The 17,328-nt window shown below is 40.5% G+C and overlaps 1 protein-coding gene across 1 annotated transcript in view; it reads right to left on the reverse strand.

Moving 5' to 3' along the window:
* Positions 1 to 17,328, reverse strand: part of Crybg3 (crystallin beta-gamma domain containing 3) — a 104,885-nt gene that overhangs the window by 76,992 nt on the left and 10,565 nt on the right. Inside the window, exon 2 of the mRNA XM_055594344.1 lies at positions 2,807 to 2,873. Within this exon, the coding sequence (XP_055450319.1) occupies positions 2,807 to 2,873 (67 nt within the window). The remainder of the gene's footprint in view (positions 1 to 2,806; positions 2,874 to 17,328) is intronic.

Genomic DNA, 17,328 nt, shown 5'->3' on the forward strand with positions numbered 1-17,328 from the left:
ACACACACACACACACACACACACACACACACACACACACACACACACCAGTCCCTTATATGCTGCCAAGATAGTCCTTTATTTCTAATACTGGTAGCTACTTTTAATGCTTACATCCAACTCCTAGTCAGAAAATTCTCCCTACTTCCCAGCCCACACTCCAAATAAAACCATACACAAAAAAGTATAGAACATTCCTGAAAATACTGAGATTTTTCAGGCAGATGGAATCTGAGATTTCAGAGCGACATGCACAGAAAAAGAGGATAGGAATGTTAATAATCAAGTCTGGAGCTCCCAGGGGAAGACAAGTCAGGCAAAGATGAGCGAGTTAAAAGGCGAGGGCCAGCATGGCAAGGCATCATGCTGAATGCCTGACACCGGGGAAGGTAGGCACCTTCAGGCTCTACATGAAACATCTACATGAGTGGTTCTCAACCTTCCTAAGGCTGCAGCCCTGTAACACAGCTCCTCATGCTCCCCACCATAGAATTATTTTGTTGCTACTTTCACAACTGTAATTTTGCTACTGTTATGAATTGTAATGTAAACATCTGATAGACAGCATATCTAGTATGTGACCCCCCAAAGGGGTCACGACCCATAGGTTGAGAAACACCTACATGAAAAGTTATTTAGCCCAGGGAGAATCAGTGACTGAAGTGAGAAGGAAATAGCCAGAGGTAGAAGCTAAAGCCCAGTGTTATAAGGAAGAGACAAGCCAAAAAGCTTTCTGGAAGAAGAAGAAGAAAAAAAAAAAAAAAAAAAGACTTGGAAGATGAAGTGTTTCAGTTGGCTAAGCAGACCAAGAGTGAAGAACAAAAGGCTACTGAGTGTGGGTAGCAAAGAGTCATCAGTGACCTTAAGAGTTCAGCTTTTGGGGCTGGAGAGATGGCTCAGAGGTTAAAAGTACAAGCTGAACTTACAAAGGTCCTGAGTTCAATTCCCAGCAACCACATGGTAGCTCACAACCATCTACAATGAGATCTGGAGCCCTCTTGCATGCAGGTACACATGCAGGCTGAATACTGTATAAATAATAAATAAATATTTTAAAAAAAAAAAAAAGAGAGAGTACAGCTTTTACAGAATGGCTTCCGTTCATTAAGGAGCCATGGAAGCATTTCTGAATGAAATCCTGAGTGCTCAAACTTAAACATTAGGAATGGAAAGAAGACTGTCAGAAGCACAGACCAAGATATATTAGATGTTAAGATTTCTGGCACAGAGGCCTGCTGCCATATTTGTTGCCATATGTATTTATTGAACCTACAAAGCTGTGACTCTCCAGCAAATCTCTGGAGACAGAAGATTGGACTCCTGAGAATTAAAGGCTGACTTCATCCAAATCTGCAGACTGAAAGTATTGGCAGTGGGCAGATGCAGGCTGAGTAGAGAAATTAGCAGAGACTGGGAGAAAATGGAACCAAGAAAGCAGAAAGGGTTGCTGAAGGCCCACAGTGTAGAAGCAAGGAGGGGTTGAGAAGATGGACAGGAATTAGCTATCCAAAGAACCCCTAGAGTTTGAGATCTCAGAAGTAACTGTGGAACGCAAGGACAAAGCTTCATACATAGCATTAGAAGTGAGATTCTTGTGTGGGTTAACTCTCAGCAGCTGAAGGAGAGAGAGAGCTCCAGGTAAATCAGCAGGCTGGCCAAGCATTGGCTGCAGAAGGGCAGCAGGTGAGAGGAGTCGGAAGACCTGAGAGCACAACCAGCCGTGATGCTGCATTCTGCAATCCCAGCACGCAGTAGCCTGAGCGGGAACCACAGCAGGCAAAAGCCAAGTCTGTTACACAGTGAGACCCTGTCTGGAAAACAAATGAATCAATAACAATAAAAAATAAACAAAAGGGCAAAATTTAGTAGCCAAACTCAAGCCAGCGAAGAAAAGAAAGGCAATCCTGACCTATTTCTTACAATGAAACAAACATTTTCATTGAGAAAGCAAGAATGCACAGCTTAATTTTCTTAGATATAGTTCATATACACTGTATATAATTTTCAGCATGTTAAAAAGTACCCGCAACAGTAATAAAACAAAACAAAACAAAACGAACTCAGATAACTTTCTACTCTTCTAATGACCAGGTTAATTTCACCTGGACTACCCAGATGGAACCAACTGGCTGACTGTCACAAATCACATATAAATAAAGAGAGAAACTAATTCCAAATGCCGCAACTGTGGTGACAGAACTGGCCGAACAACCCAAAAGTCCAGTTCCGTAAAAAACCACTTAGGAAAGCTGAAAAGGTCAATGATTTTCAAGGATTTCGGACACTCACCAGCAACTGTGCAGGCAGCCTATTCACTGTTGGTGCTGTCCTGTCATCTCAGCAGACTGACACATGAGACCACCAACGAGATTCCTCACACAGCAATGGCGTCTAGCAGGGACATATTAATTTGTACCTCTGCAAAGTGCCATTAGATGTCCATACCGTTCCATAAAATGCAACTTAACCTTTAAAATCTCTGTTGGCAGAGAAGCTATGAATTTCACATGCTCTGATTTAGAGATTTGAAAACTAAGGCACAAACACCTAAATACCTAAACTGAAGTTCAACTGTGGCCAGTGCAGCCTTCCTAAGGCTCTCCCCACATCCCACCTCAGGGAGCAAGTACAGGGCTAGGCTGGCTATCCTATCATCATAAAATAAATGTGCTCTTCTGTACAGGTAAAACAAAAATCTAGAAGGAAGAATATTCAGAAATTTAAACTCTTTTCTTGGTGTTACACCATATAATTGATAATTATAATTAACTAATAATATTAGAAATAATATTAATTTAAACTGTACCTTTATGGCTTCTGATGAAAGTGCATTTTCCTTTTTCTTACTTGTGCTCATGGGCTCATTTTCAACACTGAAAGATAAAAAGCACAGTGTCTTCTGAAATTAAAGGGAAATTATCCAACATGTACAGTTTCTCTACCTAGACAAGAACTTGAAAGGCCGTTAACCTGCAATGGTCGGAGAGTTACAGAAACAGGCTGATTGGAATCGAAACTGGAAAAGGGCATCCAACCCTGCTCATCCAGGCCTCTGAACCTCCTGTGAATTCATCATGCCACCTGTAGCCTTATGTTGATGATCTCATGACAGCAGTGGCAGAACCAAACAAAGAAGTACTAGTTCACTGCTATCCTGACCTTATTTACATCAAGGCTCTCCACAGCCTGATATTATTTTAGTGCCTGTGCTTAGCGATATTTCTATTCGGCAAGTCATTATATAGATACATAGTTTCACCCAGTAAATTCTTTGAATGCTCAACTAAAGATGCAGGTTTATCTGGTCCCAAATTGTCTGAGATAGCACATTAAGTAATCAATTCAAATTTTAGGGCAGTCACTTTTAATTGTCTCATGTGGAACTTCACAGATGCTCCAAGAAATGACACCCAAAACTAAACTTCACAGCTCGTTGCTATCAAGCAGGTATGAATCTTAAATTTAAATGTGTCTGTGTCTATTCGTTACTAGGTTTTCACTTTTTCCTCATCCTTGACAAACTGAGTATCTCCAATGAAGATCACTAGGACTGTCTACCTTGGACTAAGGATTGGGCTTGGCTTTTAACATATCAGGACAGGGAACTCAGATCTTCAATCTGTCTATTTCTGGAGATTGCTACACGGTCTTCAACAGTGCAATCTGTTAAATATTACAGCTGCTGAATGAACAAAGTACTCTGGAGCACAGAACAAACAATAGCTTCTGCCCGCTCCATAAAGAAATGCCAGGGGAAGTTTGAGAGCAGGGAGTCCGAGAATACAGTACTTCTGGAAGACACATGTTTCATTTGTTTTTAGTTTAACACTGGAGCACACAACTTGGGACAAGCAGAGTTATTCCTGTAGCAGATGTTAATGGAGCAGAGGTTAATTGAGAACTGGCTCAACCCGTTTTGGAATGCAACCCTTCTAGGTCCTGAGGGCAGTGTGAAGACTTTAGAGGCCTGAGACAGGGGACAATTACATCCACTGTGACCATGGACCCATGATCACCTCTGGTGCAGTAACTGGAAGAGGAAGCTTCAGTAATTCAGATCAGATGAAGGCCAGCCCCAGGGCCGATGGGACGAGGACAAGTAACTGATGCTCCACAGGCTTTTCTATCCATAAAAGCCGGTGCTGTCCTGGAGAATACCCGAGGAATTATCAGTGATAGTCCTAAGACAAGTGTATGACAAAGCGCATCAACACCTGGAAGATACGCTGGATTACATGTCCAAGATTCTAGGCAGGAATGTGGGGGCACAGAGATACACCTATGCCCCTAACCGTTTCAAACGTCAGAAGAAAACATAAGCATGTTTTTTAAAAAAAATGGATAAGCCGGGAACAGTAGCACACACGTGTAATCCCAGCACTCAGGGAGGGCAGAAGTAGATGGATCTCTGTGAGTTCAAGGCCAGGCTGGTCTACAAAGCAAGTCCAGGACAGCCAAAACTATCCCATATTCTTATCCTGTTTCATAAGATAAGAATACATTAGTGACTGCAGTTTTAAAGAAGAGTCAGTTCTTAGTTTATTATTATTATTATTTACTTGTTTGTTAACTTTACCTGTTGCCACAGACAGTTTATATCTAAGGTGTTTGTTTGTTTTTTAAGTTATACATAATTGACATTAAGCTACTTACGCTCAAGCCAAAAAAATAAAAAAATAAAAAGAACTGGCAAAATCATGTCCACACCAGCACACTGTAAGTGTCTGTTCAGGATCATACTAACTACACTGGTTGTACAAATGAACCATGGGACTCTAACCTCAACAGCCTGCCGAGAAACTAACCAAACATACAGCAACTGCTTAATTTAATACCCCATTCCTAATTACCTAAACTCCGTGTCAAACAGGCAGCTCTAACCTGCTTGGGCTGCATGTGACCAGGGTTAGCTAGGAACGCAGTATACGCAAAATTTAAAACTTACTTCACATGTTACAAGGATTTCTTTTCTTTTTTATTTTCATCTAAGCTTTTGTGATTCAAAGGTGCAGCTGTTAGGAATGAACTCTACAATGACAAAGTCGTATCAGAACATCAAAAGGTCAGACACAGCTGAGTTTTGAGAGTCCTTCCAATATATTTCCTTGGTAAAACGGTAAGTAAAACTAGTAAAAGTTCTTCTAGTACAAAAGCTCTGCTGAAAATGCACCGTTGGCCTTCTGCAACTAAAGTAAAGAGTCTGCAAGGAGCTGTAATCACTTGCAAGTGCACATGAAAGGCACATGCATACATACACATAAACACACACACTATACGCATGCAGTTACACATATATACACACACACACACACACAACCTGAAAAACACAACAGCATTCAGCAGGAAGCATGGTATGAACAACGAAGTAAAGCTCACATTACCACTTGAGTCTCTAAACGTTTTTTCTATAATCCTCCGATTCTTATCACTAAAGCAAAACTTTAAAATGTGTTGTGTTGTGCTCTAGCTGAGTGCTTCGAACAACACATTTTAAAATTGTGTTTAGGCTGAAGAGAGTGATGCTTGGCTGGACCACAACACTGCCCTCTACACTGTAGAGGCAAGGGGATTAGATGTGAGAGCCCAGATGGGCTGCCTAAACAGTCTATTTTTAAAATAAGTCAGCACTGTGATAGTGATAATCATCATTGCCTAATTCAAGATTGCAACACTTCTTTTTCAAATGATTATAATCTCATCTTAACTGATCTCTTTATGATTTCTCTGCTTCAATTAATTCTTTACCAAGAAGATCAAAGTGCTTGTTAATGTCATCATGACATTTTTGTGTTAAAAATTCAACAAGTCTTTCTATCCACTGGTGAATAAGATAAAGGGTATCACATATAGAGAGGCACAGATGCAGAAGCACCCATGCACGCACGCTCACACACACACAATTCTCTATATGGTTGAGATACACCTGACACATAGAATCATTTGTAACTGCTAGAACATGCCAGGTTCTCAGGCCAATAGTCTGTTTGCAACAGTTTCTCCTGAACCAACATTTCATCTTTTGCAGTTCAGTGTCTCCTGTGTTTGCTTTCTTCTGACTGAACCCAGAAATACCTGCTTTTTATTGTAACAGCTGTCTATTTGTTCAACTCAAATAGGAACTTTTAAATTCAGTGAATGTGTCATTTCTGTCACACAGCTGAGCACAGTGTACAAGTACTGTTAAAGCACTTGAATGTGTGTTCAGTGTTACGGGCTTGTAAGAGGTTATCAATTTGTGTCCGCATCTCCCATCAGAAACCAGGCTCTACTGAGCACACTGTGGCTGATCTCTGTCATCTTGTTGTAAGGACAATAAAGAGTCAGGTTAGAAGAAAGAGGATTCTGCAGGAACAAAGTCTTTTCAGTGTTGTGTTTTGTTTTGTTTTCTTTTCATGATTTATCATGAATGTTGTTACACAGTCCTGTGAAATGAAACCCTAGGCAACAAAAGTATTTAATAAGATAAAAAAAAATTTAATTGAATATTCTTTCATACTGTGTTTTGGGCAGTATTTAATAGTTCTCCAAATTGTACACAATGTGATGGACCAAGGGCCGCACAAACATTGTTTGCAGTCCACATAATCTCGTAATAAATCAGAGCAATTTGGGGCAAAATAATAATTGCAAAATGTCATCATAAATTAGCCATTAATTTCCATTTTAAACAGGAGTTATGTTATATATCTTAATAGTCTGTGTTGGCACGATTAGGAAGGTTCTTCTTTATCAAGAATACACATAGCTGTCAGGGAAGAAATAAAGAAATTAAAGTCTTCCTAGAGTTCAATGAAAATGAAGACACAACATACCCAAACTTGTGGGACACAATGAAAGCAGTGCTAAGAGGAAAGTTCATAGCACTAAGTGCCTTCAAGAAGAAATTCGAGACAGCTCATTCAAGCAACTTAATGGCTCACCTAAAAACCCTAGAAAAAGAAGAAGCAGACACACCAAAAAGGAGTAGATGGCTGGAAATAATCAAACTCAGGGCTGAAATTAATCAATTAGAAACAAATAAAACAATTCAAAGAATCAATGAAACCAAGAGCTGGTTCTTTGAGAAAAAACAACAAGATAGACAAACCCTTAGCCAAGCTAACTAAAAGGCAGAGAGACACCATCCAAATCAACAAAATCAGAAATGAAAAGGGGGACATAACCACAGACACTAAGGATATCCAAACAATCATTAGGACTTACTTCAAAAGTCTATATGCCACAAAATTTGAAAATCTAAATGAAATGGACAATTTTCTTGATCGATTCAACTTACCAAAGCATAGTCCTATATCCCCCAATGAAATAGAAGTGGTCATCGAAAGTTTTCCATTAAAAAAAAAAGCCTAGGACCAGATGGTTTCAGTGAAGAATTCTACCAGACCTTCAAAGAAGAGCTGACTCCGATTCTCTTAAAATATTCCACAAAATAGAAACAGAAGGAACATTACCAAACTCATTCTATGAAGCCACAGTCACCTTGATACCTAAACCTCACAAAGACCCAACAAAGAAAGAATTTCAGGCCAATCGCCCTTATGAACATTGATGCAAAAATACTCAACAAAATACTTGCAAACCGAATACAAGAACACATCAAAGATATCATCCACTATGACCAAGTAGTCTTCATCCCAGGTATGCAGGGGTGGTTCAATTCACGAAAATCCATCAATGTGATCCACCATATTAACAAACTGAAAGAAAAAAAAAAACACATGATAATCTCCTTAGATGCTGAAAAAGCATTTGACAATATCTAACATCCATTCATGTTGTATTGTTGTATTGGAGAAATCAGGGATATAAGGCACATATCTAAACATAGTAAAGGCAATATGCAGCAAGCCTATAGCCAACATCAAACTGAACGGAGAGAAACTTAAAGCAATCCCACTGAAATCAGGGACAAGACAAGGCTGCCCACTCTCTCCATATCTCTTCAACATAGTTCTGGAAGTCCTTGCTAGAGCAATAAGACAGTTGAAGGAGATCAAGGGGATACAGATGGGAAAGGAAGAAGTCAAATTATCACTATTTGCAGATGATATGATAGTATACATGAGTGACCCCCAAAACTCTACCAGGGAACTCCTACAGCTGATAAACACCTTCAGCAAAGTGGCCAGATACAAAATTAACTCAAAAAAATCAGTAGTCCTCCTGTATACAAAAGACAAAAGGGCTGAGAAAGAAATTAGATAAACAACACCCTTTACAATAGCCACAAATGACATAAAGTACCTTGGTGTAACCCTAACCAAGCAAGTCAAAGACTTGTATGAAAAAAATTTCAAGTCTCTGAAGAAAGAATTAGAAGAAGATATCAGAAGATGGAAAGATCTCCTATGCTCATGGCTTGGCAGGATTAACATAGTAAAAATGGCCATCTTACCAAAAGCAATCTACAGATTTAATGCAATTCCCATCAAATTGCCAACACAATTCTTTACAGACCTGGAAAGAAAAATTCTCAACTTCGAATGGAATAACAAGAAACCCAGAATTGCTAAAACAATCCTCTACAATAAAAGATTTTCAGGAGGTATCTCCATCCCTGATCTTAAGCTGTGCTATAGAGCAACAGTAATAAAAACTGCATGGTACTGGCATAGAAACAGGATGGTGGATCAATGGAACCGAACAGAAGACCCAGAAATAAACTCACACACTCATGGACACCTGATCTTTGACAAAGATGCCAAAACCATACAACGAAAAAAAAGATAGCATCTTCAACAAATGGTGCTGGTCTAACTGGATGTCTACATGTAGAAAAATGCAAATAGATCCATACATATCACCCTGCACAAAACTGAAGTCCAAGTGGATCAAAGACCTCAACATGAAACCAGACACTTTAAATCGGTTAGAAGAAAAAGTGGAGAAAACCCTAGAACTCATTGGTACAGGAGACAACTTCCTGAAAAGAACATCAACAGCACAGGCTCTAAGAGCAACAATCAATAAATGGGACCTCATGAAACTGAAAAGCTTCTGTAAAGCAAAGGACACTGTCATCAAAACAAAACGAATGCCTAGAGATTAGGAAAGAATCTTCACCAACCCTTTATCTGACAGAGGACTAATATCCAGTGTATATAAAGAACAAAGAAGCTGAAAAGCAGCAACCAAGTAATCCAATTAAAAAAATGAGGAACAGAGCTAAACAGAGAACTCTCTGTACAGGAATATAGAATGGCAGAGAAACACTTAAAGAAATGTTCAACCTCATTAGCCATTAGGCAAATGCAAATCAAAACAACCCTAAGATTTCACCTTACACCCATCAGAATGGCCAAGATGAAAAACTCAAGTGACAACACATGCTGGAGAGGTTGTGGAGAAAGGGGAACCCTCCTCCACTGCTGGTAGGAATGTAAACTTCTATAACCACTCTGGAAATCAATCTGGCGCTTCCTCAGACAACTAGGAATAGCACTTCCTCAAGATTCAGCTATACCACTCCTAGGCATATATCCAAAAGAGGCTCAAGTACACAATAAGGACATTTGCTCAACCATGTTTATAGCAGCTTTATTTGTAATAGCGAAAAGTTGGAAACATCCCAGATGCCCCTCAGCTGAAGAATGGATGCAGAAATTGTGGTACATATACATAATGGAGTATTACTCAGCAATGAAAAATAAGGAAATCATGAAATTTGCAGGTAAATGGTTTGACTTGGAAAGGAGCATCCTGAGTGAGCTGTCCCAGAAGCAGAAAGACACACAAGGTATATACTCACTCATATAGACATATAACATAGGATAAACCTACTAAAATCTGTACATCTAAAGAAACTAATCAAGAGAGAGGACCCTGACTAAAACGCTCAATCCCCATCCTGAAAGGCAAAGAGTATGGACATCAGAAGAAGAAGAAAACAGGAAACAACCTAGGAACCTGCCACAGAGGGCCTCTGAAAGGCTCTGCCCTGCAGACTATCAAAGCAGACACTGAGACTTATGGCCAATGGTTGGGCAGAGTGCATGGAATCTTATGTAAGAAGTGGGAAATAGTAAGAGCTGGAGGGGACAGGAACTCCACAAGGAGAGCAACAGAACCAGAAAATTTGAACACAGGTGTCTTCCCAGATACTCATAATCCAACCAAGTACCAGGCATGGAGATAACCTAGAACCCCTGCACAGATGTAGCCCATGGCAGTTTAGTGTCCAAGTGGGTTACATAGTAATGGGAAGAGGGACTGCCTCTGACATAATCTGATTGGCCTGCTCTTTGATCACCTTCCCCTGAGGGGGGAGCAGCCTTACTAGGCCACAGAAGATGACAATGCAGCCACTCCTGATGTGATCTGATAGACTAAGATCAGAAAGGAGAGGAGGACCTCCCCTATCAGTGGACTTGGGGAGGGGCATGCATGAAGAAAGGGGAGGGGAAGAGGGAGGGGCTTATGGGGGATACAAAGTGAAGAAAGTGTAATTAATAAAATAAAATTAAATTAAATTTAAAAAAAAGAATACACATAGCACTCAAGGATAACTATTCCCCAAAACTCACAGATTAACCAAGCAGCATAACCTGTACTGGTCAAAATCTGCTTTGCTGGATTTCAAGCACAAGAAAGTTTCCACCCAGCATGGTAGTACACACCTTTAATCCCAGCTCTAGGGAGGGAGAGGCACACACTGATCTCTTTGTGTTAGAGGCCAACCAGGCCAAGAATTCCAGGGCAGCCAAGGCTACATAGTGAGACCCCGTCTCAAAAATACTAAAAAGGAGGAGGAGATAAAAAGAATAAGAAAGAAAAGAGAAGAGAAGAGAAGAGAAGAGAAGAGAAGAGAAGAGAAGAGAAGAGAAGAGAAGAGAAGAGAAGAGAAGAGAAGGGAGGGAGGGAGGAAGGAAGGAGAGAGACAAACAAAGAGAGAGGGAAAGAAAGGGAGGCAGGGAGGGTGGGAGAGAGGGAGGAAGGCCCAGCTACAAGACACATTCCAGGAGAAACAGAAACAGGGTTTATTGCTTTAATTTCAGAACAACACTGACAACATTCTTCCTCAAGGAGAAGGAAGATCAACTTCCTTCTATTCTGACCCCACCTCTCTTGAATACCAGTCTTCCTACAAAGGCAAGATTAAAGCTAGCCACACTCAGCATTCCACTAGAAACAAGCCAAATTGTTTGAAGGTTTTAATCCGTAAAATGTAAAACTTCCCTCCCCCCCACACAGAAATTTTGTCCAGGAAAAGAGAGTTTTGTTATCTTTACAGTGTAGAATACAAAGAATTAAAGGAGGGATGGAGGAGTAAGTAAGCCTTGTCTTACTTAACCAAAAAAGCATAAATACGAAGGTCAACACACAAGCTCCTCATTTCTAAGCAACCTTATCCAGACCCTATCTGAAATCCAAGACTCAGACATGTGGCCTTTAAGCATTTACTTGGTGCTATAGATTAGACAAACTACTGGGCAATGAGAAACATAAAATTCAAATAATTTCCATGAGGTTCTGGCCCACCATCTAAAATAACATATGCTCCTGCTTTTAACAGAACCCTTAGCAGATGAGAAATGTGAAGCTGACCAACCAACATATATAGAGCAACCCACCTGCATGTACTAGGCATTCTCGCCCGGGCTAGGCATTGAGCAACAAAGAAAAAAAAGAGAGAAAACAAACCCTTTGTCTTCCTCGAGCATTTTGCATATATAACAGAATCACACAGGGTGCTGGGTATATGAAACAAACATCTGATTGTCAAGTGAGCCAACTAAAGTAGGCTGAGGAATCTCCATTGTAACAGTCACCCCCACCTCCCAGGTGTTCAGCTGAGGTCGTCCTCTGACACCACATTCTTGAACCATGACCTGAGTGCCTCTGGATTCAGCTGAATCCAATGCCAGGTGATTATATAGGGGAGAGAGAAATCTGGTCAGGGAAGGCCACTATTTAACACTATTTAGAAGAGGTCAGTGTTGATACATAAAGATTAAATCCTTACTGGAAACTCCATTGAGAATGGACTAATCCAGACACTGCTGTTCAATCTGAGCAAATAGCTGTCACTGTAATGAGCACAAAGAATATCCCCAGGACAGAGTGAAAACCCCTCCCTGCAGCCCACATCACAGACTGAGGCACAAGGCACAAGCCCACTGCCAGCCATGCACATATAATCAAAGAGCTGCTTCCTGGATGGCAGAAGGATAAGCTTGACAAAGCAGCCTTTTACTGAACAAAGTTTCTTGAAGGGGAAAAAAAGCAAATATTTAGGATTAAATCTTCCAAACAGCTTGGCTTCTTTCTAAAATAAGCCTGCCAGTGTGTGGTCAGTGGGAAAGGGAAGTCACCCTTGGAAAGCAAAGCTCTCCACTCCTGCCTCTTGTAACACTTGTCCTTCCATGACATTTTTTTTTCTCACACATGACTCTGGTTTTGTCAGAAAAATCTACAGATACTAAAGATCTAAGTACAGTTGCCTCACGTGTCTTATGGAGGCTTACCCACAGATGCATGAATAGACGATGCTTTGGCATTTCTAGAGACCAGGCAACCCTGGATGGGATGTCATCACTGCCAGTCAATCCAAGCACTGCTAAACACTAGGTCACTTAACCTTAGTTGGTCAAGTCCTTACATTTAAGCATCACCTGGGAACTGGCTGTCCTAGGGAAAGCTGGTTGCATCTAGCCTTTTTTGATAAGAACTGATATTCTCTTTGTCTTCCATTCCTCTTAGCCCCATGATGCCTGAAATCTCCGCCACTCTCTGACTGTTCATTTCCACAGCACAAGGGAAACCGTCTTGAGGTTCTGCAGCAACAGGGATGGTAATACAGCAAGCAAAGAGAAAAGGAATCGGACCAAGACTGCATTGTTTTCTCTCTCCTCACCAATGTCAGCTGGACCTAGACCCTGATCCACTAGCCACATCTTTCCACCTGCAACCTCATTAGACCTGTCCTTCCTGACATGTTTCTTCTCACTGCATTAACTAACTGAAGTAACTCCTGTGATGAAACTAGAAGTAGCCAGTATCTGGCCTTCATTATATTGTGACCAAATCATATTCCAGTCATTCCTGGACTGAAGAAAAAGAGGATATGCAACAAGGGCTCTTTCACAGACTCTTCCCAGCTATAGTCATCAGCAGTAAAATGTTCTGCAAAACATTAAAGATGTCCCTTGGGGCCATGAGACAGATGAAGGGCTCTTCACGGAAGCAAAGTCCTTGTCTTCCGTGGTACAGACACTGGTGACTGGCTCATGCTTTACTGGATAGCTTCACACACTTGCCCATCCTGGTGGCTCTTGTTAAGCTTCATGGGTCACAAAACGAAAACAAAACACAAAGATATGATAGTAGGGAGGGGACTTGTTAGGAGGAGGCGGGTTGGTTGCACTGGACGGGGGTTGAGAAAGAATGAGCGACTAAGATCATGAAATTAATAATAATAAATACAAAATTTAGGTTAAAGTAAAAAAAAGAATTCTTCTCAAAATGTATATAGGCCTCTTCTATGGCAGCACCTTAGAGACCAAAGGCTTTTCAGCAAAACCCTCTTTCTGGATGTGATTTTACAAATATATAAATAGTGGGCTAATTAGATGGCTCCCAGACATGTAATCTCTGGATGCTGTGAGTCTGAAACTACAAGCTCAGAGAGAACAGACTAATCTAGAGTCTTCCGTGGGAAAGGAAGAAAAAGACTATGTCCAGGAAGCTAAGCACAAATGAAAACAAATGCCAGTGCATTATAACAAAGGCACGTGTCCAACTGTCCCTTATCTCAGTGTTACTGGGGCTACCTCCCGGCCTGTCCTCTATTCTGTTAGCTGCCACAGTCTCAGCCCCCATTGTCGCCCTTAAACACATTATGACTACTACCCCCACATCCTCCTTAGGGACTGCCTGTGTCATGGAGGCCATGCATGTGAGAGTGGAGATTGTTTTCTTTCCTAGAAATACAGCTTCCTACTCTTAAGTCCTAAAGTCCTCTTTGTTCAATGATCTACTGAAGTCTATCATGAATTAAACTTACTTTTATGGAGTAGTTTGTGGGCCCATCTAGCAAGCCCTATTCTGCCTCTATGAGAAAAAAAAGGTTTCCACATCAATGATTCAGAGACAACCACCTGGAAAACTGTCCATTTGTCAATGATGACTGCGGGCAGCACAGTGGCACTTGTACTTCTTAAATGCCCATTAACAGGACATAAAACAGGTGGTTATGGCCCGATTTCTGGGCTCCAAATTAAAAGGTAACTAGAGGCTGCAATTGTAAGGCAATCAAACAGCATGTACTTCAGCTCAAACATCTGGTATCCGAATGGTTTCAGAAATCTTGGGAGAAAAAAAAAATCAAGGGAAGGGGAAAATGTAATGGTTCTGATTAGATTTGGTTGCCTTGCAACCTTAAGAGTGTCTGGCGCTGCTCTGCTCCATATGCTGGCCTTCTCCCGTGACCCACATATCTACAGTGCTTTATTTTCAGTCTCCCGTCTCAGCCCTCCAACACATGACCGTAATTACAGTTCAGGGCTAGTCTGTGGAGTGAGGCTCTCAGCAGCTTGAGTTGCGCCTGAGCTGCCTACCACTCATCCTGCATGATTGCTCTTTCCTCCCCCAAAGTCCTTCATCTACCTCATGCCCTTCAGATGCCCATCTGACTCTTAACACCTGCAGCCCACCTCACAAGAAGTGAGGCACCACTGGGAACCTTCCACTTTGATGTGAACTCAAACTGGTATTCTAGCTGCTTTCTAAAACAGGGCATTTGTGGGTGGGGCGCATGTCAGCGATAGAGGGTTTGTCTAAGTGCAAGGCTGTAGTTTATGTTACCAGCATCACAAAAAGTAAGTAAGTAAGTAAGTAAGTAAATAAATAAATAAATAAATTTAAAAAAAAGTGCTAACATGGGGCATTCATCCATGTGCCATTCAAAAACAGTCCTGAAGGACTGTTGTCTCCCTGGAGCTTTACAGAGCTGGAGCCTGGCTGACATTCTCCAGCTCAAATCTTTCCTTTTCTCTAAATTCCAAGATGAATATAAACATGCAATGTAAATATATAAGCACAAGGGTCATGAAAAAATATTCAAAAGCTAAATTGTATTTCAGCTTCTTGCTAGGACACCCCCCCCACACACACACACACACTCCGAACTCATCGGCTATTGGTCTTTCTGCACGCCATGGATGCTTTTCCTTCCCTTCGGTTGAGTCTGCCCACACCGGCAATTTATACCATTTATTTTCTTCTCTCATCCAGTAGAATACAAACTCTTCTAAGTAAAGATGTTTAGATATTTAAACCAGATTATTATTATTATTATTTATTTACTCTTTATACAGTTTTCTGCCCACATGTACATTTGCAAGCCTGAAGAGGGCACCAGATCTCACTATAAATGGTTGTGAACCACCACGTGGCTGCTGGGAATTTAACTCAGGACCTCTGGAAGAGCAGCCAGTGCTCTTAACCCCTGAGCCATCTCTCCAGCTGCCTTAAACCACACTTTTATAAATGAAGGTACGACTAAGATTTTTATATGAGGATTAAATTTTAAGGTGTCATAGCTTATTTAAACATATGTAATATTGTAGAAAATATTAAAGTACTATATTGAGGGGACATATTTAAATTTCAATCCCAAAGAGGACTTCTTACTTGTAAAAATATCTGCATATGTAGATATGCACTTGGGAATGCCCTTAAAGGAGGAGACACGTCTCTGAAAGGACAGAGATCTGAATGTGCCTTTATTTTATATTTTCATAGAATATAATGCCCGTTTTACAAAAGCAGAAGTTACTATTAAAAAATTTTCAAATGACCTAGTACTGTAGCTGAGTAAAAGAAAAAAAAATAGTAAAAATGCAATTAAGAACAAATAAGTAGACACTTAAACTTCAAATATTACACAGTGATTAACTTCTTTGTTCCACAGTATATGCCATCAAAGAAGATCCGTAGGTCTACTCACAACACTGAAACAACCAAAATTACTACAGCTCACAGCTTCAATTCTGACTAACCAACGAGAGGCCACCTCCATCTGGAGCATGCTTTTCCAGAAAGCAAAAGGCAGAGTTTACACCTCACCTAACCAGCTGCTGTTACTGTAAAGTGCAAAATACTCTATTGTGAAGGGAAGGCTGGCAATCATGAGAGAAAACACTGGCCACTTTTTAAATAAACGAAATCCAGAGAAGAAAGAAATTTCTGATACACAGCTTCTAGGAATCACATGACATCAGTATGTGTAAGAACATAGAAATAAGCCAGGCGCAGTGGCACATGCCTATAATCCCAGAACTCAGGGGAAGCAGAGGCAGACCGATCTCTGTGAGTTTGAGGCTAGCCTGGACTACAAAGTGAGTCCAGGACAGCCAAGGCTACACAGAGAAGCCCTGTTTCTAAAAACAGATAAATAAAAAATAAAAAGAACAGAGAAATACCATTTCAAATACATGACATAAAAAAAAAATAATTACAAATTAAGTTCCTAAAAAGCATGCTATACCAATGATATCACAGAATTTTGGGAGCCAACTGGGAGTTCTAGCCTCCACCATGAGTCTTCTTTCCAAAGAACAGTTTCAAAGACACTGGCACTGAATACCTAATGCATGCCTTTATAAACAGAGACTTGGACTGTGTAGTCCTTCAGCAATCTCATCCAATGGCCAGCAGAGAGAGGCGATGTTATGGAGTTCAGTGCATACGCAATAAAAAGCTCAGCAGCAACGACATTCACAGAGTTTTCTGAAAAGTTGAGTAAACACATTTAATTTTGTCCTTTGGAAAAACACTAAAATAACAGTGAAGAAGTAAATAAAAGGAAATCAGCTACTGGATAAAATGAGCAAAGGGCACCTCATTCAAGAGTTTTGAAGAGGATGAGCCAGACAGAAATTATTTTAGGGCAGACAAACTACAGTGTAAATGGCGGCAAAAGCAGTTGTCATTTTGGCTTAGCCTAAAATTCCAGAAAAATTCCAGTGACTTAGAGGGCAAAAGTAGAAGAAGAAACACAAGGCTAAAAAAATGTTAACTGGCATCCCAATTAACATCTAGAAATTACACACATTTGGTAGGAAATTAGGAGGAAATGTTAAAGTCTTCAAGGTCTGGAATCTAAGCACAGTAAAAGGGACCACAGAGAAGAGGGAGTTTTAGAAAAACTTTCAAACCTAGAAGGCTAAGACAAAAGTCTCCAGAGTGAAAGAACACAGAAAATCTCCATTAAATGGAAAAGGACCAATGTAAAATCTATTATTCTCCTTCGTGCTGGATTAAAAGGAGATTCAGTTTTCTCTAAATTTACAAAGGAAAAAAATGTTAGTCACATGAAAGAAAGGGGGC

Source organism: Psammomys obesus, unplaced genomic scaffold (assembly GCF_907164565.1).
Source record: "Psammomys obesus unplaced genomic scaffold, mPsaObe1.curated_primary_1811, whole genome shotgun sequence".
Classification (NCBI taxonomy): Eukaryota; Metazoa; Chordata; class Mammalia; order Rodentia; family Muridae; genus Psammomys; species Psammomys obesus.